A 27,699-nucleotide genomic window follows, 5' to 3' on the forward strand; every position below is an offset into this window, starting at 1 on the left:
CTCAGTCCTCTCAACCACAAGGTTGCCGGTTCAACTCCTGCAAGGGCAGGTGGGCTGCGCCCCCTGCAACTAACAATGGCAACTGGAGCTGGAGCTGAGCTGCACCCTCCACAACTAAGATTGAAAGGACAACAACTTGACTTGGAAAAGTCCCAGAAGTACACACTGTTCTCCAATAAAGTCCTATTTCCCTTCCCCAGTTAAAAATAAAAAATAAAGAAGCAAATGTCTTTGAGCCTACGGCCTCCCTCCTAAACACCATTGTCCTGAAAAGGGCCACACATGAGACAAAAATAGGGACAGATTTCTTGGGGCCCTCACCTTGAAGACGACTTTGAAGCCCAGTTTGGTCACAGCTCCCAGAAAGGTCCGAACATCTTCAAAGCGGCTGCTGACCTCGGCCACTTTCAGGAGACCCCTGAGAAGGATGGAAAGTTCTGTGTAAGCACACAGACACATGCACGTGTATATATATACATGCACCTATGTCTTAGGGGCTCTTACTCTGGCTTCAGCACTCGATTTGCCTCCTCCAGGAAGTCCCTGATGTTGGTTCCCATTAGTGAAAGGCAGAACACAGCCACATCCACAGACTCGTCCTCCAGGGGCACCTGTGGGAGTGGGAGTGTTGTATGAGGCACACAATATGGGGAGGAGAAAGCCAGCACTGAGAGCTAGGGCTGGACACCAGGACAGGGGCTGGGGGGGTGGGGTGTTAGAGATTAGCACATGGAGGTTGGGCCCAGAGCACAGGCCAGATACACAGAAAGATAAAGGGGTTTACCTGAGCCATGTCACACACAGTGACCCTGGGGTCCAGAGAGGCCAAGTCAAAGCAGTGCACAGGGTTCCGGATACTTGAAGCCAGGCGGCAGTCTCCACAGCCAAAGTCAGCTACCACCAGAGATGCAGGCCTGGGAGTGGGGGGGGGGGGGGGGGGGGGAAATCACTCACTGGTCTAGTCTGAGCTGATGACTGACCAACATCACTTTTCAGTACCCAACTCCCATTCACCGCTGGCGAAGATCCCTGGCGATGCGGTCCACAGGCTGCAGTGGCCACTTCTTGACTTGGCTCTGGAAGCCTCGGTGGTAAAGGAGAAAGGCTTCAGGGTCTTCCTGGAAGAGGCGCTGTGCAGCACTGCTAGTCCCTGAATACAGTTGTTCATTGAGGTAGCGAAATCGAGCACCATCCAGCCGCTGTGCCATGCGGGCTCTCAGAGCCCCTGCCCGAGCCTCATGGCTGTCTGGACTGGGGGCAGGAGGCAACTCTGTCTCCTCTGTGGGGGTTGTGGCTGGAGCCTGGTCTGGCTGCTGAGGTGGCCGAAACTTGTTCTTGTGTCTACGTTTGTTCTTCTGCCTATTCCTCCACTGCTTGCGACTCAAGGTATGGGGGGGTTGGGAGGAAGTGGCCCCAGGGCTTGGCTTGAGTGGGTCATCTGTACCACGAATCTTCCAAGTTTGGGGATCTGCAGAGAGAGATGGGAAGGCATATTTGGGGCAAGATCTATTGAATTCAGAGGCTTGGCAAGACAGAGACTGTGGCCTAGATGAAAGTACTTCTTATTGCCGAACCCCAAACCTAATGGTGGCAGGTAACCTCTGTCGTACGTAGGATCAGCTGATCCCCCTCCCTGTCCCACACACATCCACACATCCACTAGTACCTTTTTGGTCAACACTGTCCAGGTGCTGGGCAGGGTTCAAAGGGGCCTGGTTCTGGCATTTCCTCTTTCTTTTCACTTCTGCAGCAGAGTCACTGACAAGAAAAGCCCCTCTGCGGCACTTCGTCTTTTCTACTTCCTTTTCTTCAGAGTTACCGCCAGGCGGGCCCTGTTTTTGACGCTTCTTCCTTTTCTCTTCTACTTCAGTAGAAGCACTGGCAAATGAGGCCTTTTTGGGGCGTTTCTTCTTCTTTCCCACCACCTCCTCCTCAGAGTCACTGCCAGGCAGGCTGGGGGGTGGCTGAGGAAGAGATGCTGCTTCCAGGGCCCGTAATGTGGCCAAGAGCTGGCAGCGCTTGGAGCCCTGGGAGAAAATAAGGGATGAGAGCAGGGGTGAGGAGAATGGATGGAGCCTGAAGAATAAGAAGGGAGAGATGTGGACATGATACAGACACTGGAAGAAGTATCTGGATTGTTCCCAGTTAACTTAATTAGCTTGTCATGAAGCCTGCCGGACCCTGAAGAAGTTTCAAGTCACCCTCCCAGCCTTTGGGAGGCTGGAGAGCAGAAAAACCACCCATCCCACTCTCTTTAATGTGCAGAGGAGGGAATGGGGCTTCCCAGAGGAATGTGGTAAGGCCACAAGGAACAGGACCAACGTCAACAACTTCCATCCCAACCTCCAAGTTCCAAACCTCCATCTCAGGCTTTTGCCTCCAGCTGATAAAAGACAGGAAGCTTTCTGGAAACAAGAGTGACAGGATCACACGCATGTATTTAAGGTGACTCTAGCTGCATTGTGGAGAACAAACTGAAGGGGACAAGCTGAGGACAGAGAAGCCAGCAGCCTGGACTACAGCAATGAGTTGAAGGGATGAAGAGGAAGCATGAAGCATACAGATTCCAGGTTAGAGGCTGACTGAAAGATAAGAGTCTGAGGAAGTACAGCAACCCTCACATCAGCAAAGGCTTGAAGAGAAGGTCTACTGGGTTGAAGTCCTCTTGGGTGGTCCCAGACCTGGCTGGTTCTTAGTACCCTCTCCAACCACCTTTTGAATGGTAGTACTGACAACCCGTCATTGTCATTTGCTCTTGCTCTCTCAAACTCAATCTCCACACTGCAATCAACGATCCTTTCAAAATGCAATTCTGAAGGAATCCCACCCCTTCATCGGCTAAAACCACTTCATCGGCTTCTGTCTATCCTTAAAATATGCAAACCCACTAATTTACCTCTCCAACTTCAATGACATCCTTTCTCATTCTCTGTGCTCCAACCACACGGATTATTTTTGTGTGTGTGACCCTAACAGGACCTGCTCTCTTGATCCAGGACCTCTGTACGTGCTTTTATTGTCCAAGAAACCCACTTCGCCTCATTAACTTCTACTCACCAACTCCCAGTTCCAACGTCCTTTTGTTTTGGAAGTTCTGGAATCATCAGTCGGCCGCAAGTACCCCTCCCTCAAAACACCCACACCCACATGTGCGCGCGGCGTGCCCTGCGCTAGGATCCACTAGGAACCGATTCACGGCCTGAAACATCTCCCAGTGGCCACTTACCTTGGTTTGCGAGGCTGCCGCGGGCCGAGGCCGTGAGGCTACAGGCCCGAGGCCCGCAGCTAATGGGGCCTCCTCGGCCCACTCCGGCTCTTCGAACATGAGCGTGGAGAGCCGAGCGAGGTGGCGAGGTCCCCGCGCCTCTCCACGTGCAAAGCGCGTCTCCAGGAATCACAGCACGCAGAGCCGCCGGAACACAGCCGGAAACAAGAGTGACAGCCAGAGTGGCTAGAGCGGCAGGCGCGGCGCAGAAAACCATTGAGTTTACACGCTGGTGGGCTAGAAGGGCAAGGAGGAGGGAGGGAGGGAGGCCCGCGTTGGCCGGAGACGGCCAGGGGCGGGGTCGGGCGGCGGGCGCGGCCAGACCGGAGTTCCCCGGAGAAGGCTCCTCTAGCTCGAGTCCCGGTGAGTGCGGGAAGACCCGTGCCCCCTCCCCAACGCGCGAGTCCTGCTAGCCCGTCACCCCTCACTCCGCCTAAGTTCCGAGTCAGGAACGAGGGCCACTTCAGGGAAGGACCCCTAATTTCCTCGCCCAGGGTATGGGGCGCCTGAGCTTTCCCCCTCCCCCAGCTCCGTTAGCGGGTTGGGTCCCTGTACTTGCTCTCATACATCCCTTCAGGGAATACTGCTACCTATTAATCGCCCCCTACTTCGCCCCGACCTGCCTTTCCCTCGCGCACAGGGTACACAGTTGGGGATCATCCTGCTGTCCCGAACTCCTTCCCAGACTTCCACTAGTTGGGGACGCAGCACCCAGACATCCATCCCCAACAGACTCTTCTCTGCTGCGGTGAACAAAGCTTGGGGCTCACCCCCGTACCCTGGATCCCTTCACAGTCCCCAGGCTTCCCTAATCTTGGGGACTCAGCGCCGGGACGCTGCTATGGACGACATTTTCACTCAGTGCCGGGAGGGCAACGCGGTTGCGGTTCGCCTGTGGCTGGACAACACGGAGAACGACCTCAACCAGGGGTGAGCTGAGGTGGCTGGTGGGTGAGAGGAAGGGCAAAGACATGCTCCTCTGCGTGATGTGGGGTGTTCATGTCTGGTAGGGGCTGATGACTTTCTTAGCCAGTGTAATGAGTGCCAAGCACAGCCTGTGGAGCGGGCAGAGAATCTCCAGAGGAAGCTGTGTTGGACCTGTATCTTGACTGCTAAATAAGAGTTTTATAGGCAGAGGCTGCAGAGAGCTTTCCACCCTCAGTGAACTGTATGGGTTAGGAGACAAAACATAGACTGGAGAGTGCCCAGACATTGTCCAGAGTTCCATATGGCTGGAGGATAGAAGAGCTCTGTGCACTTTCGTGGGCTGAAGCATTGGATACAAGTGGAGAATGACAGGAGACAGGAAAAGTCTGTAACGGTCAGCCAGATCATGCAAGGATATTTAGTCTATAATATCTTTTTTCTAAGAACAGATGTTTAAAGCCATGTCATGATGAGATTGTCCATTTGTTAAGTGTCATGTTGGATGCTTTGTGAAGAGTAGGTGGCAATGTGAAGAGAGGCAATTGCCTAGTCCATCCCAGAAGTGGTGATGGCTTGGACTAGAATGTGGGCAGGTGAAAAAGAAAGATCAGATTCCTGAAAATCTTTAGGATAAAGCATTGGTGAGACTTGGTGTGGGAACTGCAGAACGTCAAAGATGATGACCAGGGTTATGGCTTGGGTGGGCACTTGGGTAGATGGTGGTTCCTTTTACTAAGATGGACAAGACCGAAGGATGATGAGTTCCACTCTAGACATGTTAAAGTGACAATACAATGAAATGGAATTGAGTAGGTTGTTGGTTATGCAGATTTGGATTTCAGGAGAGAGATCTGACTTGGAGACACAGATTGGGAGATATTAGCATACAGATGATACCTGAAGACATGGGTGGGAGGAGAGGGGATGAGAAGCCTGCCAGACCTAAAAGGAGCAACTGGAAGTTGAAGAAGAAATAGGAAAATATTTTAGTAAAGCTTAGAGAAGTGAATGTTTCAATGAACGGGTGTGGTCAACCGTAGTTTAGGCTGCTGCAAGGTCAAAGAACTTAAGCACTTTAAAGTAACTATTTAATTTACAATTAATGATATACTTGATGATCTCTGTGAGGGTTGTTTCACAGGAAAATAGGTGAAGAATCCAGATTACACTGGGTTCCTTCATTTAAGGAACTATACTAAACATCTGTGCTAGGTGCTAGAAGCTGGAAATCAGACTTAATGCCTGCCCTCAAGGTGGTATATAGCCTTGTGACAGATTGAGTGGGAGATGAGGAAATAAAGTGATGTTGACTCAGGCTGGTGGATTTTAATTTCTTTAAATTTTATTTTTTAAGGTTGGCAGAGTTTAGTTTTTGGGTTTGAGAGGTAAGGATCACCTGTAACCTTTATCCAGGCTTCATTGGTTCCCATTACGCTCTACATTACTTCTCCATAATTCAGTCACTTGTTCCATTATTCATATAATTCTTCAGAGAGTGCTTTGATAATGACAGTGAGCACTATTACTAGTTTTTGCTGGTGGGGTTATAAAGACTTAAGTTGTCCACTGGGCCTGGCGTTTAGGAAGACTCTTTGTTGCCCAAAAGTGAAGGAGTGAGTGGCATTAATGAAACTGGGGAAGGCTTTGGTGTTTTGAGGGGATAGGCTTTAGGGGCCCAAACAGGCTCTGTGCTGGATATGAGGTACAGGTGAATTCCCTGCAGGTCTCTTTGAGATTAAAGTCTAGGCCCTGAGATGACAAGCAGCCTGACAGCGGGCAGAATCCTTATGCCCATACTTTTGCCCTCAGGCGCTGGCTTACTCTGGTGCCATAGACTGCAACAGGCTGATAAACCAGGGCACACATTAAAGAGCTAGTAGACAAAACTGACAGATAAGCAGGGGGTGGTAATTGCTTTGGGGAGGGCGAGGATACCCACCTCCCAGGAAAGCTTTTGGCTATCTTTGTGTGAACAGATGACTAGCAGCTATGGAGGGAAATCATTACGTTAAAGGCCACGCCCCCCCTCAACCCCCCATCAACTGTGGGGGCATCTGGGTGGCCTGTGGTGGCCAGAACCCTGATCAGCTCCAGGCCTGGTCTAGAGCCCCCACACGGGAAGTGACCACAGCACTAAGGCATCCGGAGGCAGCCTGCCCAGACTGAGGACCGCCCCTTGCTCCGCCTCTTGGATCTGCATCCAGGGACTGGAGGGAATTTCCTTTTATGGCCCCAGGCTGTCCGGCAGGCCCGGCTCCCACCCAGTTGTTTTGGGGTTTTTTGTACACTTCTTTTACTTTACAAAATGCATGTCCATGGAAAAAGAAAAAAGTCAGGTAGTTTTCTTTCTAAAGAACCCATTACTTTCTTGTTTTTTGTGTCCAAGATTGCTTGAGTAGAGGAATCCTGTTTTATGTGGTAGTTTGATAACTGCCTCAACAGTAATGACTTAACAAAAGCATGTCTCCTTTTCATTATAAACCCTCCCAAAACATCATTTTAATTCCATTCCATTTTTAGATCTTAATTTCAGTACCAGAGCTAATCAGTAAGCTTGCTACCTCTCCCATGAGTTGTGGCCTTCCTTCTCCAAGACTACCCCCTACCCTGCCACAAACACAACTTGCACTGAACACCTGCTGTCAATCCATTTTCTGAATCTTAGCATCTAATAGACAAGATAACCCATTAAAACAGAGTTGTACAATCCAGTGTAGTAAGTAATATAGTAGGGGGATGTACAAGATGCAGTGGAAAACAAAGGACCAACAGATGTTGCAAAAGGGGTAGAGAGGGGTAGCAGATAAAGAATGCTACCATTTAATGAGATAGGGCGTGCCAGGGAAGAAAGGCTGGTGGGAGATGGTGGTCAAGACAATGACTCATATGGACTTGCAGGGATTGCAGGTGGTAGTCGGTTGGGTTTGAAGCTCAGGGGAAGGTCTGAGTTGGTCAGCTTTGGGAGTTGCTAGCATGAATGAGAATTAAAGTCCTGGAGAGGTAAGGTTTCCCGGGGCGAGTATGCAGAGGAACTCAGTTTTTCACATACCAAAGTCTTTGCCCCCATCCCACCTCCAGATCAATGATCATTGCCCCTTTCTTCAAAGGGACGATCATGGCTTCTCTCCCTTGCACTGGGCCTGCCGAGAAGGCCGCTCTGCAGTGGTTGAGATGCTGATCATGCGGGGGGCACGAATCAATGTGATGAACCGAGGGGATGATACCCCCCTGCACCTGGCAGCCAGTCATGGACACCGTGATATTGTACAGAAGGTATGTATGATCCCCTCCCTCAGTCCCCTACATCCTATCACATACCTGCCTGGAAGTCAGTCACAGGCACTGTTAACATACTGTAGAAAACATGGGTTTCTTCTGCCTCCTCGCATGCCTCAGCACCCATCTCATTTGGGACTGACTGTGCCTTCTGCCTCTTTTGTCTGTCTGGCCCCGGGGACCAGCTGCTGCAGTACAAAGCAGACATCAATGCAGTGAATGAGCATGGAAATGTGCCCCTGCACTATGCCTGTTTCTGGGGTCAAGATCAGGTGGCAGAGGTGAGTACTCAGGCCCTGAGCCCTGGGATGGGTGGGAAGCAAAATCTGAACCTCAGTGGGAGACTCTGGAATCCTCAGCTCATTCTGTGAGCACTGCCACGTGTATGACGCAGGGTGTGTACTGCATTTACGTTCATGGTTGGTTGTGACTGCCAGCGAGGTAGCAGGGGCCCTCATCACAACCACCTTTTTATTTCAGGACTTGGTGGCTAACGGGGCCCTTGTCAGCATCTGCAACAAATATGGAGAGATGCCTGTGGACAAAGCGAAGGCACCCCTGAGAGAACTGCTCCGAGGTCCGTCCCCCACCCCCCAGCTTGTCTTCTTGTCTTGTCCCCACCTCTCTTCCATATCACAGCTGAGGCCAAGACTATTTGTCTTTCTTTCCCAGAGCGGGCAGAGAAGATGGGCCAGAATCTCAACCGTATACCATACAAGGACACGTTCTGGAAGGGGACCACCCGCACTCGGCCCAGTGAGTCAGTTGTGAGGGGAGGGGTGGTAATGGAATAATCCTGGGCTCCTGGGGCTGAGTTTGGGAGAAGCTGGGTACCTGACCTGCCCACACTTTCAGGAAATGGGACTCTGAACAAACACTCTGGCATTGACTTCAAACAGCTCAACTTCCTGGCAAAGCTAAACGAGAATCACTCTGGAGAGGTGACCCCTGCCATTCGTGCCCCTCCTTCCCCAAATCCCCCAAATTACCTATCTGTACCTTTTTAAGTTTCTTATCCAGTTAGTGGGCATGAAAGTGGTGACCTTAGTTAAAGCCTCCTAACCCTTACCTGTCCCTTAGCTGTGGAAGGGCCGCTGGCAGGGCAATGACATCGTCATGAAGGTGCTGAAGGTTCGAGACTGGAGTACAAGGAAGAGCAGGGACTTCAACGAGGAGTGTCCCCGGCTCAGGTGGGGCAAGGCCTAAACTGGAAGCTACCACTTCCAAGGAAACCTGACTAGCACCCAAGAGATGTTTGACACTGGGTCTCAGCCAGGGACACTGTTTTTCTCTCCCAGGATTTTCTCGCATCCCAACGTGCTCCCCGTGCTAGGTTTCTGTCAGGCTCCACCTGCTCCTCACCCCACCCTCATCACACACTGGATGCCATATGGATCCCTGTACAATGTACTACATGAAGGCACCAGTGAGTAGCGGATGCTGTTGCGCACTGAGTGGGGAAGGGTATGTGGGCCTCTTCAAACTATTTGACTCTTGCCTCCTTTCCTAGATTTTGTCGTGGACCAGAGCCAGGCTGTGAAGTTTGCATTGGACATGGCAAGGGGCATGGCCTTCCTACACACCCTAGAGCCCCTCATCCCACGACATGCACTCAATAGCCGTAGTGTAATGGTGAGGTCACAACTTCACTCCTAGCCGAGGCCCCCAGAAGACCTTTCCCTATCTAAAATAGGACTTACCTCCTTCCACATATCTGTCTTCTCAGATTGATGAGGACATGACTGCCCGAATCAGCATGGCTGATGTCAAGTTCTCTTTCCAATGCCCTGGGCGCATGTATGCACCTGCCTGGGTAGCCCCTGAAGGTGAGTGAGGGCATCATGTTGGAGGTAGAGAAGGGCCAGCTCAGTAATAATGAAGGGGACAGAGATAGGACAGAACAAGCAGCTGGAACAGATAAATCCTGTCCCTCCAGCTTTGCAGAAGAAGCCTGAAGATACAAACAGACGCTCAGCAGACATGTGGAGTTTTGCAGTGCTTCTATGGGAACTGGTGACACGGGAAGTACCCTTTGCTGACCTCTCCAACATGGAGATTGGAATGAAGGTGAAAGCACAACTGTATATATTTGTGGTAGGGGATGGTGGTGGTAGTGACAATAATTGTAGTGGGGCTGGACTATTCCCACATTTCTTCAAATATATAGTAATCCTGTCCTGAAGGCTAGAGATCTCTCTACATGAGATTCAAGTGCTGAGACCCACCTTGTTTTTCCCTGCATTTACAGGTGGCACTGGAAGGCCTTCGGCCAACCATCCCACCAGGCATTTCACCCCATGTGTGTAAGCTCATGAAGATCTGCATGAATGAAGACCCTGCTAAGCGGCCCAAGTTTGACATGATTGTGCCTATCCTGGAGAAGATGCAGGACAAGTAGGACTGGAAAGTCCTTGCCTAAACTCCAGAGGTGTGGGGACACTGTTAGGGGAGTATGTTTCCCCAAAGCTGTGGGCCTCTGGTTGCCTCCCCTGCCTCCAGTCATGGTACTACCCCAGCCATGGGGCCCGTCCCCTGTGCCCATCCCTACCGCTGTGGCCCCAAAAGGGGCTGGGCTCAGCTTTGTCACTTGCCACATGGTGTCTCCCAGCATGGGAGGGATCAGCCCTGCCTGTCACAATAAAGTTTATTATGAAAACAGGCTGGTGTGGGGACAAGAGGACAGACAAGTACATTTAGATTGGATGGCTCAGGTGAAGTAGTGTGGTTTCTTCACATTGATGCCATACTCGCTGAGGGCAGGGGTCAAGTCCTCCATGGTTAGAGTGTACTTGCGGTCCTGAGGGAAGAGGGAAGAGCACCAGCTAAACACAGGAGTCCCAGATTTCAATCCCAGGTGGGTGACCCTGAATAGGTCTTTCACCTCCCCTAGGGTTGTTTCCCCAAAGGAGTTTCAGGATAAATTAAGCCTCCACTGCTGGGAGGTAATTACTGATTCAATGAGCCTCCCCTCACACCTTGCTCTTGCTTCGGGAGCTGCCCGAGGCTGTGCCCTTCATTTTGCAGTGCTGTAGTGCATCATTGGCAATATCTGAGATGAATTTTTGGGCAGCTAAGGAGATGAGCCGAATTCTAGAGAGAAAAAAAAACAAACATAAGGAGATGGACAACAAATCCACACAAGCACCCAACTCTCTAGCCTGCCCAGAATTTACTCACATGCGAGGGTCCGAGGCCTCAAAGCCAGCGCGGTTCAGGTAGTAACCAGTCACTGCATCTGGAATCTGAGAAATCAATTAGACAGCTATTAGTGTCAGCCAGGCTGCGAGTGAGAAGGTGAGGGAAATGGAGGACAGGCCTGACACTATCAGGAAGCTTACAGTTTGGGTGGGCAGAGGGGATAAGTCACAAGAGCAAGTATGGGAGGGAAATACAAGAAGACGACACTGGAAATCCAGGTGGTGTGGAGTAAAATTGGCATGACAGCGGGCCAATAGCCTTGTTCTGGCAGGAAGCCCACCGTAGGCGTGTAATCCTCCAGCTGCATCAGGAAGTCCACCAGAGGCGTGCTGGACACCACCGGCTTCACGTCTCCGTTGGCCGCACTCGGCAACACATAAACCCCGTTAGACATGGCCCCCTCCGGGGGCGCCGCGCCGCCTGCCGATACCGCAGCTGGAGGAGAACCAGCAAACTGAGACACGGAGGTGGAAGGCGCAGGGCCTCAGCTAGGTCTGCCGTATATCCTCTGCCCTCCCCCGCCGATGAGCCCAGCGAAACACGTTGCCCTCACCCTCACCCGTCCCGGCCCTCACCCGCCCCGCGCCGGTCGGCCGGCTCCCCGGCCCGCGCTGCCACGGGTCCCGTGCTCCCTGCCGCGGCTCCAGCCCCAGGCCCTCCTGCTGTCCCCGCGGGGCTGGCCTTATTCTCCGCAGCGGTGCCGGCGGGCAGCACGGCGGGGGCCGAGACCGCGGGTGCAGGGCCCGGGGCCGAGGCGGCGGAGGCTGGCGCCGCCTCGGGGTCCGCGCCGGAGCCGCTGCAGCTCATCTAGCCGGTGGGAAAGGCGGCGAACAGAACCGCTTCCGCTTCCGCTCACGTTACGCACACACCCGAGTGACGTCACTCCTCCCGCTTGCCCCTCCCACGCCATGACCGCTCTCTCCCCTAGGCTTCTCTCCTGTTTGCCTGTTTGCCCGCTAGATGACACAGAGCGAGGGGCGGAGACCAAACCTTGGAGAACCGCGCTGGCCGCGGACGTTCCACCTCCCACCGCTCCGTACTCGTCGGTGGTTCTGCAGGGCTGGGAACCCTGGAATGTCGAGGACTCTTTTGCGGATCTGGGACCCTCTTTCAGCCTGCCACCTAAAAACCTTTTTTTTGGCTCATTGGTCCAATAGGGTTCGACCATCTGCCAGCCTGCATGCTTTCTAGTTCCCTTATTCAGCCTTTTAAAGGTTCGTAGTGGAGGTGGAAAGCGCCCCGCTCCCCGCCAGCTGCCCGGAGAAGTGCAGTCTGCAGGAGCGCGCCCAGTGCTGCTGTAGATGCGGAGAGAGGTGTTTCAGCCTGAGTAAAAAAAATATACAAAATCACAGCGAGGGAAAGAGTGAGGTTTTCAATGTAGCAAACATTTATTTAATTCCTATTTGCCAATCCTGAGCTTGGGCCTGCGAATGCAAAGTTAAGTAAAACAAGACTCTAGTCCTCTAGGCACCAACTGTCTTGGAAAGGGAGGCAAACAGGTCAACTGGCAATTTCAGTACTATGTAGGAGTTACAATACTAGAGGTAGACAAAGTGTGCAGTGCAAGGGATTAAGGGAACGAACACCTGCTGCCTACTTCTGTGTGTCAGGCACTCTATCACCATTATTCCATTTAATTATTCACTGATAATTATGAGAGGCAGGTATCGATATCCCCACTTAACAAGTGAGGAAACGGCTCAGGGAGATCAACTTACTGGCCTAAGGCTTTCCCCTAGTCTATTTCAGAAACAAGAATCAAACAGGTTTGGTTTCAAAAATCTAGGATTTTTGTGCTATACCAAAATCAACTAGTAGGGAGCCAAAAGGTTCACAAGGGAATCTAATGGATTCTGACCTGAGTCTGGAAAGAATCCTGGAAATGAACCAAGCAAAGAGAGGTTAGGGGTAGCGTTAAGGGCACAGAATATCTTGAGCACAAGTGAAAGAATGTATATGGGAGGAAAGCAGGGGAGGATAAACAATTTGTTAGGAACAAATAGCAAGGAAGGAATAAGGTTTGTGAGTCATGATAAAAAGCCTGAATTTTACCGAGTAATCTTTGAAGGGTCTTAAATAAATGACCTGATGAGATTTTCATTTTATTCCAGAAGATGGTTTAGGGAAGGACAGGAAATAAGGTAATTTTTTTGCAAGGGCCTTAAAATTCAGAGGAGAAAGAATACGGCTCTAAGCTAATGTAGCAGTGGAGATGGAGATAAGTAGATGAATTCTAGGTGTACGTAAGAAATATTAACTGGCAGAAATGTGCATAAAGATGTATTTAAGAGGTAAGTCAGTAGGACTTGCTAATTGAAGGTGGTGGTGGTGGGCGATGAAGGAAATAGGAGTCTAGAATGACACCCAGTTCAATGGCTTGGTTGGAAGAAGCATAGTATCATTTACCAAAAAGAAGAGAACAGATTGAGATTGGGAGAGAGATAAGTGTCAAGTATCACATATCTTGCATTTGAAGTATCAATCACTGTTGGATAGAAAGTCTGATGTAGTGAGATGATGATGGCTGTGGATGCCAATCATGACTGATTTGTTCCAGGGGCAATAGGTAGAGTGAGAAGAGCAAAAGACTGAGGATGGAGAAATGAAGTACACCAACATTCAATGAGGAAGCAGAAAAAGAGGAGGAAGGGGATGGTCAGAAAAGAAGTTAAACCCTGGAAGTTAAGGAAGGAGAGGGAGTGGGCAACTATGAAAGAAGGCCATAAAGCAAAGATTGGGAAGTGTGCACTGGAGGAAGCAGCAGGGAGGCCATTGTTTTTCACTATCAGGGGAGTAAAGTACAAAAGTGAGAGCAGAAGTCTCATTGCAATGAATTGAGGAGTGAACACGAAGTAAAATTCATGTGTACACAGACAGTGCAGACAACACTTTGGAAAAGCCTGGTTGTAGAGAAAGAAGAAATGGCGGGGTGGGTGGGTGTTGAGGGATGCACTCAAACAGCACTGGTTATAGCATCTATTGAGAAACCTGAGGCAGGAGTAGGGAGACCTGAGTATGATGGAACAGGGTTAGGGTTGGGAGTCAAGTCATGCTCATAGCACTTAAAGGTTAGGGGGATAAGCTCTCAGCAGTCAACAGGTGAGGGTTCAGCAGGATTTCCAATAGTGCAGAATAAGGAAACAAGCCACAAGCTGTGGGGCAGGAGACAGGCCCACTCTCCCGACAGGAAAGGGTCAGGGGTTGATTAATGTCTTCAGCAGAGCTGGGAAGTTGGGTGTTCCCCAGCCTGTCACAGGATCCCAGCCAGGGCCAGAACAGAAACCCTGACCCTGCACCTCTTCATTCAGACAGGACTCATGGCAGCCACGGATGACCTAGGGAGAGGGTGAGCATCAGATCTGGGCCTGCTCGTACCAGTACTAACAGACTACACCCCCTTACCCAGTATTCACATCCTATGCTCTTATGAAAATGTCCACACCCATCCCTTCCACACTCACATCAAAGAGTCCTGCCCCATGCTGCTGGTAGAGCCTTGGGTTGAGAAAGCCAAGAGGGGGGCGGCCACTGAGGATTCTGTGTTCATTTATCAGGGACACAAGCCCTCCAAACACTGGAGTAGAGGCCTGCAAGGTGCAAGTAGAAGTTAGGGGTTCAGAATGACTGCACTTTTGGGGAAGGATATTTGAAAGGATCAGAGGTCCCTGAGGAGTCAGGGCTTCTGGGTGCAAGGTCTTAGGGGTAGAGGCTGAAGGTAGTTCCTAAAGGTTTGGAGCCAGGCTGATTCTCACCGAGGTGCCAGACACCCATGGAATGGGCACGCGGTTGCTGACCACCCAGTAGCCATCAGAGAGCGCAGCTACATCTGGGTAGGCACGGCCACTGGCATTGAAGTAACTGGATGGTGGCAAGTGGGGGCTGGATCTCAGGAACTGGGTTACAGCTTCCTCCTGAAAGGCATTGTTGAGTAAGTATTGTCTCCTGAACTGAGGATTCCCACCCTTCTTTACCTCCATCTATCCACACAAACCTACACTACACGTACCTGGTATGAAGGGCGTGGGAACACATTGCTGAAGCCACCACCACTGATATAGTCAACAACCTCACTTGTGACTCGAAAAGGATTCTGGAAAGATGTGCCTCCCACCGTGGTGACATAGGGGCTGAGGGCAGAAAACAGCACTCAGATTATAGGGGCCCCAAGGGGACTTCCAAAATGTGTAGATGTTGTCACACAGCAGCCTAGCAGACTGTCCCCCCATGTCTTTCCTTGTGGAAAGAAAAGTCTGTGAGATTGTGCCTTTTTGGGATGTTATTAATCTCAATGTTGTACACCTCATGTCTCTCCATCTAGTCTCCAAAAGAGGTTTTGCAGCCAATGACGAGTAAGATTCCCCATGGGGGCCGGGGGGCAACTTAAGCCAGGAGGAACCCCATGGAGACCCCTGATGAGCTGCCTTAAAAAGATCTGGGAAGGGGCGTTGCCCCCACTTCCCCCTGCCTGGGAAAAGCCACTGCTGGCTTTGACTTTTCCCTCTCACCTAATTGGGAGAAAAGTCTTGAGAGTGATAAGATTAAACTCTCTCTGCTCAGCTCTGAAACAATTTCAACATGTGACATATGTCCCTTAAAAGAGTTGCATACCTCACCTCAAGGACTTTCTGCTTCGGCTGTTTGAAGATCAACATGATTGGTTTGGGTTGTTTCTATAACGTGATACGTGAATCTCACAGACGTGCCAAAAACACTGCTACTCCCTGGTATACTTATCAATAAAAACCTCCAGTCGGCTCAAATCTGGGCTCCAGTCTTTCAGAACTGTAAGACCCCTGGCCTTCTGAGATTTAAACTGTATTAAGTCTCTGTTTGTTTCTTTCTTAAAAACTTAACCCAAAGCCACCCCTTCTCGCACTCTCACTGCCCCTGTTGTGCTGGATGCGACATGTAGAGATGGGTGAGTCTGGCCTGGGTCTTATGGGAGGGTCTGGAATCTGTGGGGAAGCACGCACATGGGGAAGAACAAAAGGTTTTGAGCCCTCAAAGGGTGGCCTGAGGTGACTGCACATTTTCCCTACACAACACCCACCAACTCTTCCGCCAGAATGCCTGGGGACTAAGAAAGAGGAACACTGGGAGCTGTGTCCCACTCAGGGAGCTGTGTCCTACTCAGGGGCCTGGGACCTACAGCAACCAGGGTGGTAAAGCTGAGGCTGAGCCACAAGAACACCTGATAGGGTTAAGGCAAAGGCTCTAGATCACGAGGTCACAAATGAAAGGCTGGTGGTCACAGATGCATGGTGGGCTGGGGTATTTACCTGGAGGCAGGGAAGCTGGGACGGAACTGGTGTCTTCCAGAGACAGACCAACACCCAGCCCCACTGTCACCTGGGAGAGAGACCAAGGTTAGCACTCAGATTAATTTGTCAGAGCTCTGTATGTACATTCGTCTGACAGGGAATTCAAATGTCAGGCATTACTGATCGAGGTAGATCAGATCAGTGGTCCCTATTAAAATCAGATTATGAGTCAGAGATCAGGTTCAGGGGTCGCTGGGGGGTCAAAGCTCCCTGGTTGGGTGGATGGGTGGTGGTGGGGTTTAAGTTTATAGTAGGAGGTTACCTGATGCAAAGAGTAGGGTAAGACCCCGAGCAGCAGCCTTCATGAACTCGGTGTTGACCCGCTGAATGTAGGTGCTGCTGAGGGAATCCTCGTCATCTCCGTAGCTCACGGTGTGCACAGGTGGCAGGGCTGACTCATTACTGAGCAGCAGAAGCCACTGCAGGAAGGGCTCCTGTGACTCATGCCGGCCTGGATTTTTTGTGGGGGGAGGGGTATAAAGGCAGTCATTTGGGGGGGTTGTCAGGACCTCCCTCTAACTCATGGGATTCCCTTAGGGGGAAAGATCAACACTCAGCCCTACCACTCTCCCCACCAACCAGTCTACTTGGCAGTACCTGGGCTACTGTAGACCCAGGTGGAGATGTTGGCACCAGCACTCATCAAGTATTGTACATCTAGACTGGCCTCGATCCCGGCCCGGCCTCGGCCCTGTTGTCCAACCACACGGGCTACTGAGGCCTGGTGTGCAAAGTTCCCACCAAACAGGCGCATGAATTCAGCCAGGTCTGACTCATGGAAATACTGCTCCAGGAACTGCAGCAGGAGTCAGAGGAGATGTCATGGGTCAGAGGATATAGTCCCAAGGGTCAGGGGAGGAGATACTGTCCCAGATCACAGTAAAGGGGATAAAAGCACACCCCAGGCTGGTCAGGCTCGCTGGGGAGGCTGCAAGGACCCTGGGGCTCCTCCATGGCTCACCTGGGCACAGGCTTGGCTGTTGTTGGTTGTGCCAGAGCCCACATCTTGTGCTGTCAAGTTGTATCGGTCACGGATCACGGATGGGGTCACCCCCAGGTGCAAGCCAACAGTCCCTGCCACCTGTGGCTCAGGGCGTTGCCTCAAGGATGATGTGGGGGGAAAGCGGTGCAGCCCCCCCACTGTGGGGAAAAGTAAGGTTTGAGAAGATCTTTTAGACTTTAATGCTGACCCCCTCCAACCTCCCCCATGGCATCTATACTTTCCCAGCCCCTGGCTTTGCCTGCCCCAACTCCACGAACCCCACCGGGTGTTACCAAAGTCCACATGGGGCGCCAAGGCCTTCGGAAGCTGGTAGGGACGTGGGGATCTTACAACATGGGTATCTGCAGGCCCCCCCACATAGCGATGAAACTCAGCCCCAGAGAGCAGCAGCTCTGCCTGTCTGGAGGTCAGATCAGAGAACAGAGGTCAGAAGGCGTGGAACAGAGCAGAGGCTGCCTGAGCATCACCAGGCAGTTAGCTGTCATCTCCCCATGCTTCAGCACTCACCCACAGCCCCTAGCAAGCTCTGAACTCCCTCCCATTGGGGTGACTGGTCTCCCTGATAGGCTGATTGGCAATCATTCCCTCTCACCGGACACTCATCCAGCAGGTCAGAAAGTCCTGTGTGGTAACTGAGTGGCAGTTCCGGGCTCCAGCTGCCAAAAGCCATTTGTGGACCGTGTAGAGGGTCAGTGATGATGGCTGGACCAGTTCAGCCACATCCTCCAGGGTCAGGTATTTTCCTGCAGGGATTCATAGAGGCTTTTGTCTTCATTCATTGCTTTTCCAAATTGTCCTTTTTGGGCCTCAATCAGGAGGCATTGGGACTTCCCAGGGAGCCTGGAGCAGTCACAAGGGATGAGTAGGAACTTTCTAGCAAAAAAAGGCAGGCTGTGCAGGTGCAGTTTATATTTGGGGGTCAGGGGAAGAAAAGGATGCAGGGCCAGGAATATGGATTTACCCAAAAAGCTACTAGGTTGCAAATGCTGCACCACAGCAGGCACCAACTGCCATAATCAGGAAAAACAAATGAGGTTCATAAATTAAAACTGTCCATTTTAAATTTATCTCCAATGAGAGTTTTCAAAACTTTTGGAGGCAATTATAAGATGACATCTAATTTAGCTCAAATTTTCATTCCTGTTAATTGTAGGCTTAACCTGATGGCGAGTCACTGTTTTCCTGCATGGAGGCACGCATACTAGTACTTGCCTCCTGGGTGCATCTGAGATTGCCCACTGCGCACACACCACTCCTCCTCTCACCATGGTGGGCTTCAAGCAGGGGAAGGACACAATCCACCTTGACCATTGTGTCAAGGAGCAAAACATTGACTATTTTGGAGCAGAGTGGGGAGAAGAGTGGGGAGTGGGGTAGAGGGGGAGTGGGATAGAGGGGGAGAGGGACAGAGGGGGAGTGGGATAAAGGGAAGAGATAGTCAGAGGGCTGGGCAGCAGCCAGGTGAGAGAATAAACTGAGTTAGTGGCAACAAGGGATGGTCAAAAGTGGACTACTCCAGCAGCTATTTCAGAGTTAGAACTGGCAGCCTCAGTGTCTGAATAGTGAGGGAAATGTGAGTTGACTTAGTGGGGGAGGAATTTGAGTTGATGAGCACCTAGATGTATAGATGGTCCCCAACTTACGATTTTTCGATTTTATGATGGTGCAAGACCAATACGCATTCTGTAGAAATCATACTACAAATTCTGAATTTTTATCCTTTCCCAGGATAGCGATATGTGGTACGATACTCTCTTATGACGCTGGGCATTGGCAGTGAGCCGTAGGTCCCAGTCAGGCACAAGATCGCAAGGGTATAAACAACTGCTACTCTAAAGTGTACTGTGTTGCCAGTGTTTTTGAATATTACTGTGTTCTGAGCACATTTAAGGTAGGCTAGGCTAAGTTATGATGTTCAGTAGGTTAGGTGTACTAAATGCACTTTTGTCTTAATATTTTCAACTTATGATGTGTTTATCAGGATGTAACCCCACTGCAAGTCAAGGAGCATCTGTACTAGATGCTACTTCCCCATTTGTCTGGTAGCTGGTAACCAGTATAATCCTAATGTGAATCCAGATCTGATCACAAAGCCTGTGCTGTGCTCTCTTAACCCTATCCCTTTTTTAGGTTTCTAGCCTGATGAACACAGGTGGAAAGTTTTTTGGGGAAAATGGGAGTTAGTTTGGGACAGTTTTGCTCCAGTTCACTTTTTTATTCAGAAACTCTTCAATGAGAGCCAGTGCCATTCATCTCCCTTGACAGGAACCGAGAGCATGACCCTGACGTGACCTGTGTGGTTCCAGGCTCAACCCAGCCCTATGTCTCACCACTGCATCCCACATCCCACCCCCAGGCCCGACAGGCACCATAGTGAGGAGAGCTGGGATCCGACACAGCCTGCACCAGCTCGGACAGTTTTTCCAGGTTCTGCTGTCGCAGGGCAAAGGTGAGACTCAGCTCTTCCTCAGGGTCCGCACGGCCCAGGGACACCCAGCCTGGGGGCAGCCTGCAGGGTCAGAAGTCAGGAACATGGCCTCTGTTAGGGTTGTGATGGGAAATAGTCATGGAAGGTTCAGGATTAGGGGCTGAGACCTTGGGTAGGATCCCAGAAGCAGATACGGCTCACAGCCTGGGAACCTGGGGATGAGACTATGGAGTGGGTACTAGGAGCTGGTAAGGGGGTGAGGGAGGCTAGGACCAGAACAGTGGGTACAGGACAGGGCATGGGAAAGGGGGCGGTCAGTGTTAAATCAACTCACGTCAGCTGCTGGTCTGGCTCTGGGCTATAACTGCATTTGCCGGCAATGATAAGGGCTAGGAGCCCTAGGAAGCTGCAGGGGCGGCAGGTGGGTTTCAGCGGAAGTTGGACTGTCATTGTGTCCCCACCCTCCAACACGTACTCCCTCCAACGTGATTCCCTTCTCCGAACCCCTAATTTCTCACCTGGCTCGGAGTCCCATACCGCCTTGCCGGAGATCTGCTGTCACGTGACAATCACATGAGCCTCATCTTCCACCGCTACTACCCTTCCGCCTAGAAACTAGTGCCGGTACTGGCTCCTCCCTCAAGTGGGCCGTCCTGAATGCTGGGATATGGGTGGAGCTGCCACACGGAATCTCCCTCTGCGACTGGTTAAACACTGGGTTAAGCCCAGGGCTCCCCTCTGCTGCCAGGGTCCAGCCAGGACTCACCAGGGTGTAGCGGGGTTTAAGAAAGCGGCCTGGAGGCCCACAGACCCACAGACCCGGGTTCTTCCTAGCTGTATGATACCAAGAAAGTCGCCTAGCCTATCAGAGCCCAGGTTTCTTCCTTTAGAATACAGACTGTTATATTAAAAGTGGTCTGTCTCATAGGATTGCAGTGAAAATTTACAGATAAAGCAAGCAAATCGTTCAGCAGAGAGCATGATGGCAAAGGTTCAACAAATGTGAGCTCCTATTACATGTGAATATATAGTGCCCCCAAGAAAAACACATAAACCACTTGACTGCTCCCATATCCATCCCCACCTCCTTGAAGACCCTCAGGCCTAGAGCTGGTTATCCCTAAGATCTCTCCTCACACACCCAATCTCTCTAGGTCACTGTCTTCTTCTTGGCCTCCTGCCCGTGTTAGAGGGAAAGGTGGATTGCAGAGAGATGGCTTCCAGTGCCATCCTCACCCTAGATGCCCCTAAGTCCACCACCCTTCTTGCCTCCTGAGGTGTCCATAATGTGCAGGTACCTTCCAGTCATCCTCCCATCCCTCTGGCCCCCACAGAACAGAGCCGGACGCTGGATACAAACTGCAGTTTATTAAGGCTCCAGAGTGAGAATTGGCACTTGGTTCTGGGCAGGGGCAGGGGTGTCAGTGGAACCCAAAGGAGCTGGGCCCAAACAGGTTGGAGGACCTCCCCCATCCCCCTACCCCCCAATAAATAAAGTCTCAGCTCCACCTCAGGGTGCTGGCGCAGGGCAGGAAGCCCTTGTTGAGGAGAACCCAGGGCTGCTGCCTCCTTCGTTTCTCCTCATATTGGACCTGGCCACAGGTCAGTGCCCAACAGGGCCTCTGCGGTGCTGCTGCTCACGGGGCTGGGATGAGATGTGGGACCTGCCCCACTGGAGGAGTTTGGGATGGGGAGCTGGTTTCCCCTGTGGCCAATCACGGTCCGAGGCTGCCCAGGGCAGGCTCAGATGGGGCCTGCATTGGGGACACTGTGCGCATCCCAGGTCGGGGCCCAGCCTGGGCCACAGCTAGATGTGCAGCTCCGTGTCATCGGGTGGCTCCAGGCCGGATTCTGCGCTGAGTGCTGAGGCTGAGGGGCCCTGGGCCACCCCAAATGGCGAAACAACAGGTGAGCGAGCAGCCAGAGGAGACAGTGAGGGTGAGAAGCTGGGGGACATGGCAGCTGAAGACAGGGAGCCTTCGTGGCTGATGGGGGATCGGTGAGAGGCTGGCGGAAAGATGGCCCGGGTTGCAGCCGTGCTGGCTGGTTTAGGGGGTACAGACTTAGCTCCTGGGTGGGCCACGGCAGTGATGAGGGGTGGTGGATCAATACGGGGAGCTGGGGGACATGGCCGAGCTTCATCCTTGAGCCGGGCAATCTCTGTAAAGACGCTGGCAAGTGGCTGGAACTGAGGGCACCAGCTCAGCAGGTAGTCCCAGTTATAGCTGCCACGGAGCTCTTCCTCGCCAGCCACAATGGCCGTCAGTGCACCTGCCACACATGGCTTGCCATCTGCTGGGAAGCCATAGTCCCCAGTGGGTGCAGGGCTCAGGCCACAGCCCCCCAGGAAGGCCGTGGCAGTGGCTGGGGGGCCCTCTTCTCGGTACAGAGTGGCTCCTGCACCCGGCAGCAGCAGCCCTGCCTTGCGTCCTTTATACCAGGTGTCAGGGGCAGGTGGCTCGCAGGATGTGTCACTCAGTCCGTCTGCATCCTGCTGGATGCCCGAATCGGGGCCACGGGCAGCCAGGGAAGAGGCCACGCTGGCCACCCGGGGGAACTCGTTGATCATGCGGATTTCATCATCCTCTGCAGCCTCTGCTGAGCCTCTGCCGCTTGAATGTGAAGGGTCCAGGGAGCCACCCCGGGGGTAGGGACCTCCAGCTCCCGGCCCACCATAGCTTGGGAGAGTCTGGTGATAGAGGTGCTCAGAGGGCGGTGGGCTGGGTGGCTCTCGACCCAGTTTCTGTAGGGAGCCACTGGCCAGGGGTGCTGCCTGTGACATTGGGCCAGGTGCTGCCTCTGCTTTGCGGCTTCGGGCCCGCACTAGCCCTAGGACCAGGGCTGCCAGTGCAAGCACCACCACTACTCCCAGGGATGCTGCCACAGCCCCCACCAATAACAGGTTGAGGTCAGGGGCTAGGCCCAGCGCAGTGTGGGTGATATCCACGGTCACGGGCACTGTGGCACTCCGGGAACCAGGCAGAGGCCCCCGTGCCACCACCTCCAGCCTCAGCTCCCGTGGTGCTTCACGCCGGGTCCGGCCCCCACCCTCAGAGGGGCCTGTTCCACTGCCTGGTGCCTGACTGTCCACCCGCAGGTACAGCGCACCTGTAGTCTGGTTGATACCGAAGTAGGGGGAAGACGTAGCAAGGGAATAGAGCACCAGGCCATCAGCACCTCCATCCTCGTCTGTGGCCTGCACATGACCCAGGCTGTGGCCACGCCGGGCACCTTCTGGCACTTGGAAGTGGAAAGCTGGAGCCAGGAATACTGGGTCATACTCATCCTCGCCTGTCACCAGCACTGACACAGTGACTGAGGCTGAGAGATTCCCAGCATCGGCAGCGCCCACAAGCAGCTGGAAGCTTCCTGTGTGCTCATAGTCAAAGGCTACTCGTGCCCGCAACTCCCCTGTTGAACTGTTCAGTGCAAATACCTCACGTCCCTCAGGCCCTGGCCCGGCTTCCAACAGGCTGTAGCAGAGCCTCCCAAAAGCCCCTGCATCCCCATCAATCGCGTGCAGAGTGGTCACAAGAGTGCCTGGAGGCTGGTTCTCCGCCAGGCTGGTGCTGAGCAAGCTCAGTGGGAAGGCTGGGCCGTGGTCATTCACATCCTGGACCTCAATAATCACTGGTGCCAGAGCAAAGTGTGACCCTGCAGGGTCGGCAGCCTGAACTACAAGCTGATGCCGAGCCTGGGTCTCACAGTCCAAGGGACGGGCCAGTCGCAGGGCGCCCGAGCTCTCATCCAGCTCAAAGAGCCCCAAAGGGTCACCTGAACTGAGGGTGAAACGCACGAGGCCATGAGGGCCTGGGTCAGCATCAGAGGCTTCCACATGCAGGAGCTCAGCCCCAATAGGTGTGTCTTCAGGTACTGCCACGTGGTAGGATGCTCGGGTAAACACAGGTGGGTTGTCATTGACGTCCAGGACAGTGATGGTGACCGGCACGGCTGAGCTTCGTGGCGGCTGTCCCCGGTCAGCTGCAGCCACAGTTAGATTGTACTGGGTTAGGCTTTCAAAGTCTAGAGGCTCAAGCAACACCAGGCAGCCCAGTGCCCGGGGGCCTAGTCCACCACTCTCCCCAGCTTCAGCAAGCCGGGGTTCTAGCTGGAAGACTCGGCCCCGGTTGCCACTGATAATGCTATAGTCCACGGTGGCATGGGTGCGGCTTCCGTCAGCATCTGTGGCCTCCAGCGTGAGTAGGGTGGAACCAGGGGGCAGGTCCTCAGCCACAGCCACGCGGTAATGTGGCAATGTGAAGCTCGGGGTGTGGTCATTCTGGTCCTGCAGCTGCACGTACACTGTGGCTCGTGCTGCCCGGCCTGGCATCCCATGGTCTCGTGCTTCCAGCACCACATCCACCACTCCTGGCCCCTCATGGCCCAAGGCCACTGTACCCACTGTCGTGAACAAGGTCCCTGAGATGAGAAGGGAATGGAGAGAAACATGCATTCAGCAGAGGCTGTGGGTGAGCAGAGGAAGTAACCCTTCTTGGCCTAGGAAATGGTAACAGAAGTCAGACTCCAGGGAATGGCCTATGTGCTGGGAGGTTATGGGATAGCCTCCAGGATTCAAGGAATGGCTTCTAGACATGCAGCCAAGACAGGACTTAAATAGAGACAAAGAGGGGAGAAATGTATTCCCTGGGTTAGAGATCCAGGAGTTAAGAGTTTGGGCAAGAAATTCTAGGAATGAGGTCAAAATATGGCCCAACACCATAAAGGGTCAGATCCCACGAAGGACGCACCGTTGTTGGGGTCAACACTGAAGCCCTCGGCAGGGGAAGCCAGGTGGTAGGAGATGTGACCATTGGCACCTGAGTCCCGGTCAGTGGCAGAGATGGAGAGAATGGCACTGCCCGCGGGTGTGTGCTCAAGCAGCGTCACCTGAGGTGTGAAGACAAATGTTTATGGCCATGCTGCCCTGCTGTCCAGTCTCACGAGCCTTGCCTGGCATCCATTTCAGCTTGGAGCCCATACTCCTTAGAATATGAATTGCCCACCTCCTCCCTTTTCTGGGCATAGGACGAAGAACCTGGACACAGTTCTTAAGACTAGCAAGGCTGATTTAGTTGGAACATCCCATCCCCAGAGTGCCATCCCTAGGTCAGCTCTAAGGTCCAGCCCACCTCTGACTTTTAGCCTCCTCACTTCTCTCCAACATGAACAGCCCTGGGCACAGGTATGGGGACATGCAGGGGCATCGGTACCTGGTAGAGGTTCTGTGAGAAGGCAGGTGCATTGTCATTGACGTCCTCCACGAGCACTGTGAGGTTGGCATGACCCTCATGAGGCCCATCATGAGCCAGCAGATGCAGGTGGTAGTGGTCACACTGCTCAAAGTCCAGGGGGCCTGTGAGGGAGACGCGGCCCCCATAGCGGCCTACACTGAAGGGATCCTGGGGCCCAGACGAGCTTAGCACATACCACAGCACTGGTCCAGAGTCCACGTCATTCCCTGTGACCTGTGCAATCTCTGAGCCCAATAGCGCATCTGCAATACATGGGACAAATGTTTGACATGGTCCCAGACACCTCTGGAGCCCCAGAGTGGGGAACAGTGCCACCCTACCACCTTTTGTACCTCTCACTTTACCCAGCCCTCACCTTCAGACACTCGGAGCTCCCAGGGCTGGGGAATGGTGGGACGATTGTCGTTGGTGTCGATGACCATCACTGTCAGGGTAGCTGAGCCCACTAGGGCTGGGCTTCCTCTGTCTGTGGCCATCAGTACCAGCCTGGACACAATCAGGGGGAGCACAATCAGGGCAGGGGCCTGGAGATAAGGGAGAACGCTGGGCAGGGCTGGGGAGACTCAGGATGTGGCCTGGGATTGAGGGAGATTCAAGGCAGGTCTTGAAACTGGATGGTCCCAGGATGGGGTCCTGGGGTCTACAGAGCCAGGGCTCACCGTGTTTCGGCCCAGATCTCACGGTCCAGGATGGCTGTGGTAGTGATAGTGCCTGTGGCTGGGTCTACATGGAACAATCCCCGGGCTGGCTGGGATGCAGCCAGACTGTAGGAGATCTGTCCACTGGGGCCTTGATCCAGGTCATCTGCCTCCACCTGGTGGGAGTAGGAGGCTGCTGGCATTGACCTGGGCACAGTCAAGTCTGACCAGCCATGCCCCCCATCTTCCCATCACATCCCATACCTGCAGCAGGGGCCCTTCCAAGGGCCTGGACTCAGGCAGGAAGGCCACATAGTGGGGCCGCAGGAAGCGGGGAGCATTGTCATTGGCATCTTGCAGTGTTAGGGTCAGTACGGAGAAGGCAAAGGCTCCCCCACTCTCTGCCTGCAGCACCAGCCGTAGCCGTGGGCTTGCCTCAAAATCCAGCCCCTCTGCCGAGCGAACTGTGATGGCTCCTGGGAGGCAGAATTCATCACTGACAGCCCCTTTCTTGCCATGGAGTCTCCCTTTCTGAGGCCTCTTTCTTAAGGGCAGCACCTCCCCGACCAGAGCCTCCTTGGGCCCAAAGGATAGCTCCCCCAGGAGCCTGTCCCCTCACAGCCCTCTGCTCCTGACGCTTACCTGTGCTAGGCTGGATGGAGAATGTCCCTTTCTCATTCCCACTGAGAATGCTGTAGGTGATCAGTCCACTTGAGCCCCCTGCGTGGACAGCCTTGGGGGAGGCAATGGGGGTCCCTGCAGAGGATGGCATTGGTTGGACTATAAGCACCAGGCTGAGGAAGTTTGGGAGATTTTTAGTGGTAACCCCAGCCCATGCAGAGATACAAGGCTGAAAGACATGGTTGGGGACATACCTGGGGGTGCATTTTCACGGAGCACAGCTTCACTACTAGCCCGGGGAAAGCGGGGTCCACGTTCGGACTCCCCCTGTAGTCCAACAATGACTACACCGGTAGCAGAGCGAGCAGGACGGCCAAGGTCGGTGGCCACGATGAAGAGGACACGATCCTGGGGGCCCAGGGCTACAGGGGAGCGGGCCACACGGATTTCACCAGTGTAAGAATCCACAGTGGTGCCAGGCGGTGGTGTTCCTGCCAGCCGATAGAGGATGGAGGCATTGGCACCAGTGTCACGGTCTTCGGCTCGCAGAGTGGCCAGAGCCAGGGTCGGGGTGCTGAGGCTAGGGCCTGGGCGGGGCAGGCGCAGCCTCAGGGGACTGTTGGGGAAGGTGGGTGCGTGGTCATTGACATCACGCACTGTGATGGTGACCGGTACAGTGGTGCTCAGGGGCCCAGCAGCTGCGCCATCCACTGCACTCACGGAAAAGGCATAGCTGGGACACTGCTCTCTGTCTAGGGCTGTGGCTGTGCGCAATTCCCCAGAGCTGGGCTCCAGCAGGAAGGCTCCTGCTGCACCAGCACCCAGGTAGTAGGTCACATGGCCATTGGCCCCAGCATCAGGGTCATGAGCCTGTAGCTGCAGCAGGAGGGTCCCTGCAGGCGCATCCTCAGGCACCTCCACAGAGTAGGCAGGCACAGGAAAGGCTGGGGCATGGTCATTGGCATCTAGTACTGTTACTGTCACAAGCAGAGTGGCACTGAGAGCTGGCTGGCCTCCATCCCGGGCCTCTATCCGCAGCTGGAATGCTGGCTCCACCTCCCGGTCTAGTGGCCTCATGGTGCCAAACTCCCCAGAGGCTAGATCTAGAACAAAGGCTCCTGATGGGTCCCCATCTGCAGAGAAGGGGATGCACACACAAACATACATGTGTCAGCCCATGGAAGTGGGGCTGATTTACAGGCAACAGTAAATAAGAGAGAGTGGAGGGCTGGGAGAGAGAGAAGGGGACGAGAGAGAGAGAGAGAGAGAGAGAGAGAGAGAGAGAGAGAGAGAGAGAGAGACACACTGGGTGAAACACAGAGAAACTAAGAGAAACACAGAAGGTAAAGAAAGATACTATAAAGCAGCTGTTCTCAGAGTGTGGTCTGGGAGCCCTCTGAGACCCTTTCAAGGGAGTACATAAGATCAAAACTATTTTCATAGCAATACTAAGACATTGCATGCCTTTTTCATTCTCATTATCTCACAAATGTACTGTGGAGTCCAGATGCTACAAGACATGTCATGACATCATCTCTTGGATGGTTAATGGAATGTGTGCTTATGTATTCTTGTGTTTTCTAGAATATTCTAGGTAGAAAGCTTAGAGCATAAATATGTGTGCTTTCAGAGATTCATTTGGTTTTTGCTGGCTTACCTTCAGTTACACCTGCTATAATCTTTACAACCTCATTACTGTCCAACAAATTGTTACTTGAAACCCTAACATTTCCTTGTGCAGAAATACAGCAACCAGTATAATTCATTGGC

The 27,699-nt window shown here is 53.0% G+C and overlaps 5 protein-coding genes across 11 annotated transcripts in view; 1 reads left to right on the forward strand and 4 right to left on the reverse strand.

The window, feature by feature from the left end:
- RRP8 (ribosomal RNA processing 8) overlaps positions 1–3,484 on the reverse strand; it is a 61,008-nt gene extending 57,524 nt beyond the window's left edge. For 4 of the 5 annotated variants that reach the window (XR_012497497.2, XR_012497496.2, XR_012497495.2 and 1 more), the window contains exons 1-6: positions 3,227–3,440; positions 1,667–2,027; positions 1,015–1,468; positions 785–914; positions 505–611; positions 322–418 (exon numbers count right to left, since the gene is read on the reverse strand). Coding sequence is in view for 2 of the 5 variants with exons in the window: in XM_074335896.2 (XP_074191997.1) it covers positions 322–418; positions 505–611; positions 785–914; positions 1,015–1,468; positions 1,667–2,027; positions 3,227–3,325 (1,248 nt within the window). In the remaining 3 variants the exon portion in view is untranslated. Of the gene's footprint in view, positions 1–321; positions 419–504; positions 612–784; positions 915–1,014; positions 1,469–1,666; positions 2,028–3,226 lie in introns of all 5 variants that reach the window. The other variant, XM_019755847.3, reaches the window with a different exon arrangement.
- Positions 3,485–3,502: 18 nt separating this feature from the next.
- Positions 3,503–10,127, forward strand: ILK (integrin linked kinase). 3 transcript variants are annotated; one of them, XM_019755843.3, is made up of 13 exons: positions 3,503–3,628; positions 4,061–4,195; positions 7,300–7,465; positions 7,654–7,749; positions 7,949–8,045; positions 8,141–8,224; positions 8,324–8,409; positions 8,549–8,658; positions 8,767–8,894; positions 8,979–9,100; positions 9,195–9,294; positions 9,405–9,535; positions 9,717–10,127. In XM_019755843.3, exons 2-13 carry the CDS (start codon positions 4,107–4,109, stop codon positions 9,864–9,866), a joined length of 1,359 nt encoding a protein of 452 aa, XP_019611402.1. In that variant the 5' UTR covers positions 3,503–3,628; positions 4,061–4,106; the 3' UTR covers positions 9,867–10,127. The 3 variants fall into 3 exon arrangements, with proteins under 3 accessions (XP_019611402.1, XP_019611401.1, XP_019611403.1); XM_019755842.3 differs by having other exon boundaries at positions 3,535–3,628; positions 3,906–4,195; XM_019755844.3 differs by having other exon boundaries at positions 3,543–3,628; positions 3,998–4,195.
- Positions 10,099–11,524, reverse strand: TAF10 (TATA-box binding protein associated factor 10). The gene is made up of 5 exons (XM_019755846.3): positions 11,242–11,524; positions 10,947–11,101; positions 10,646–10,710; positions 10,444–10,558; positions 10,099–10,265 (listed from the first exon to the last, which is right to left on the reverse strand). The coding sequence occupies exons 1-5, from the start codon at positions 11,471–11,473 to the stop codon at positions 10,176–10,178; spliced, it is 657 nt and encodes a 218-aa protein (XP_019611405.2). The 5' UTR covers positions 11,474–11,524; the 3' UTR covers positions 10,099–10,175.
- A 506-nt stretch (positions 11,525–12,030) lies between these two features.
- Positions 12,031–20,068, reverse strand: TPP1 (tripeptidyl peptidase 1). Its single transcript, XM_019755840.3, has 13 exons — positions 19,937–20,068; positions 19,753–19,824; positions 19,360–19,499; positions 17,583–17,733; positions 17,263–17,390; positions 16,949–17,127; positions 16,585–16,783; positions 16,250–16,438; positions 15,946–16,015; positions 14,673–14,793; positions 14,419–14,577; positions 14,128–14,253; positions 12,031–14,001 (listed from the first exon to the last, which is right to left on the reverse strand). Exons 1-13 carry the CDS (start codon positions 19,951–19,953, stop codon positions 13,861–13,863), a joined length of 1,692 nt encoding a protein of 563 aa, XP_019611399.1. The 5' UTR covers positions 19,954–20,068; the 3' UTR covers positions 12,031–13,860.
- A 703-nt stretch (positions 20,069–20,771) lies between these two features.
- Positions 20,772–27,699, reverse strand: part of DCHS1 (dachsous cadherin-related 1) — a 33,653-nt gene continuing 26,725 nt past the window's right edge. The window contains exons 14-21 of the mRNA XM_074335911.2: positions 26,184–27,062; positions 25,951–26,064; positions 25,573–25,784; positions 25,330–25,484; positions 25,026–25,156; positions 24,629–24,912; positions 24,167–24,305; positions 20,772–23,837 (exon numbers count right to left, since the gene is read on the reverse strand). Of these exons, the coding sequence (XP_074192012.2) occupies positions 21,226–23,837; positions 24,167–24,305; positions 24,629–24,912; positions 25,026–25,156; positions 25,330–25,484; positions 25,573–25,784; positions 25,951–26,064; positions 26,184–27,062 (4,526 nt within the window). The 3' untranslated portion in view covers positions 20,772–21,225. The remainder of the gene's footprint in view (positions 23,838–24,166; positions 24,306–24,628; positions 24,913–25,025; positions 25,157–25,329; positions 25,485–25,572; positions 25,785–25,950; positions 26,065–26,183; positions 27,063–27,699) is intronic.

The sequence above is a fragment of the Rhinolophus sinicus genome, chromosome 14 (assembly GCF_057876585.1).
Source record: "Rhinolophus sinicus isolate RSI-liver-muscle chromosome 14, RSI-T2T, whole genome shotgun sequence".
NCBI lineage: Eukaryota > Metazoa > Chordata > Mammalia > Chiroptera > Rhinolophidae > Rhinolophus > Rhinolophus sinicus.

Coding starts and splice junctions, on each gene's coding strand:
- ILK (XM_019755843.3), top strand. CDS start 4,107: ATGGACGACATTTTCACTCAGTGCCGGGAGGGCAACGCGGTTGCGGTT. Junction 4,196..7,299: donor GAGAACGACCTCAACCAGGG/GTGAGCTGAGGT, acceptor CTTTCTTCAAAG/GGACGATCATGGCTTCTCTC. Junction 7,750..7,948: donor GTCAAGATCAGGTGGCAGAG/GTGAGTACTCAG, acceptor TTTTTATTTCAG/GACTTGGTGGCTAACGGGGC.
- TPP1 (XM_019755840.3), bottom strand. Junction 17,128..17,262: donor GGCGCCCCATGTGGACTTTG/GTAACACCCGGT, acceptor TTTTCCCCACAG/TGGGGGGGCTGCACCGCTTT. Junction 16,016..16,249: donor TACCCTACTCTTTGCATCAG/GTAACCTCCTAC, acceptor TCTCTCTCCCAG/GTGACAGTGGGGCTGGGTGT.
- TAF10 (XM_019755846.3), bottom strand. CDS start 11,473: ATGAGCTGCAGCGGCTCCGGCGCGGACCCCGAGGCGGCGCCAGCCTCC. Junction 11,102..11,241: donor GGCCGACCGGCGCGGGGCGG/GTGAGGGCCGGG, acceptor GTTCTCCTCCAG/CTGCGGTATCGGCAGGCGGC. Junction 10,559..10,645: donor GAGGCCTCGGACCCTCGCAT/GTGAGTAAATTC, acceptor TTTTCTCTCTAG/AATTCGGCTCATCTCCTTAG.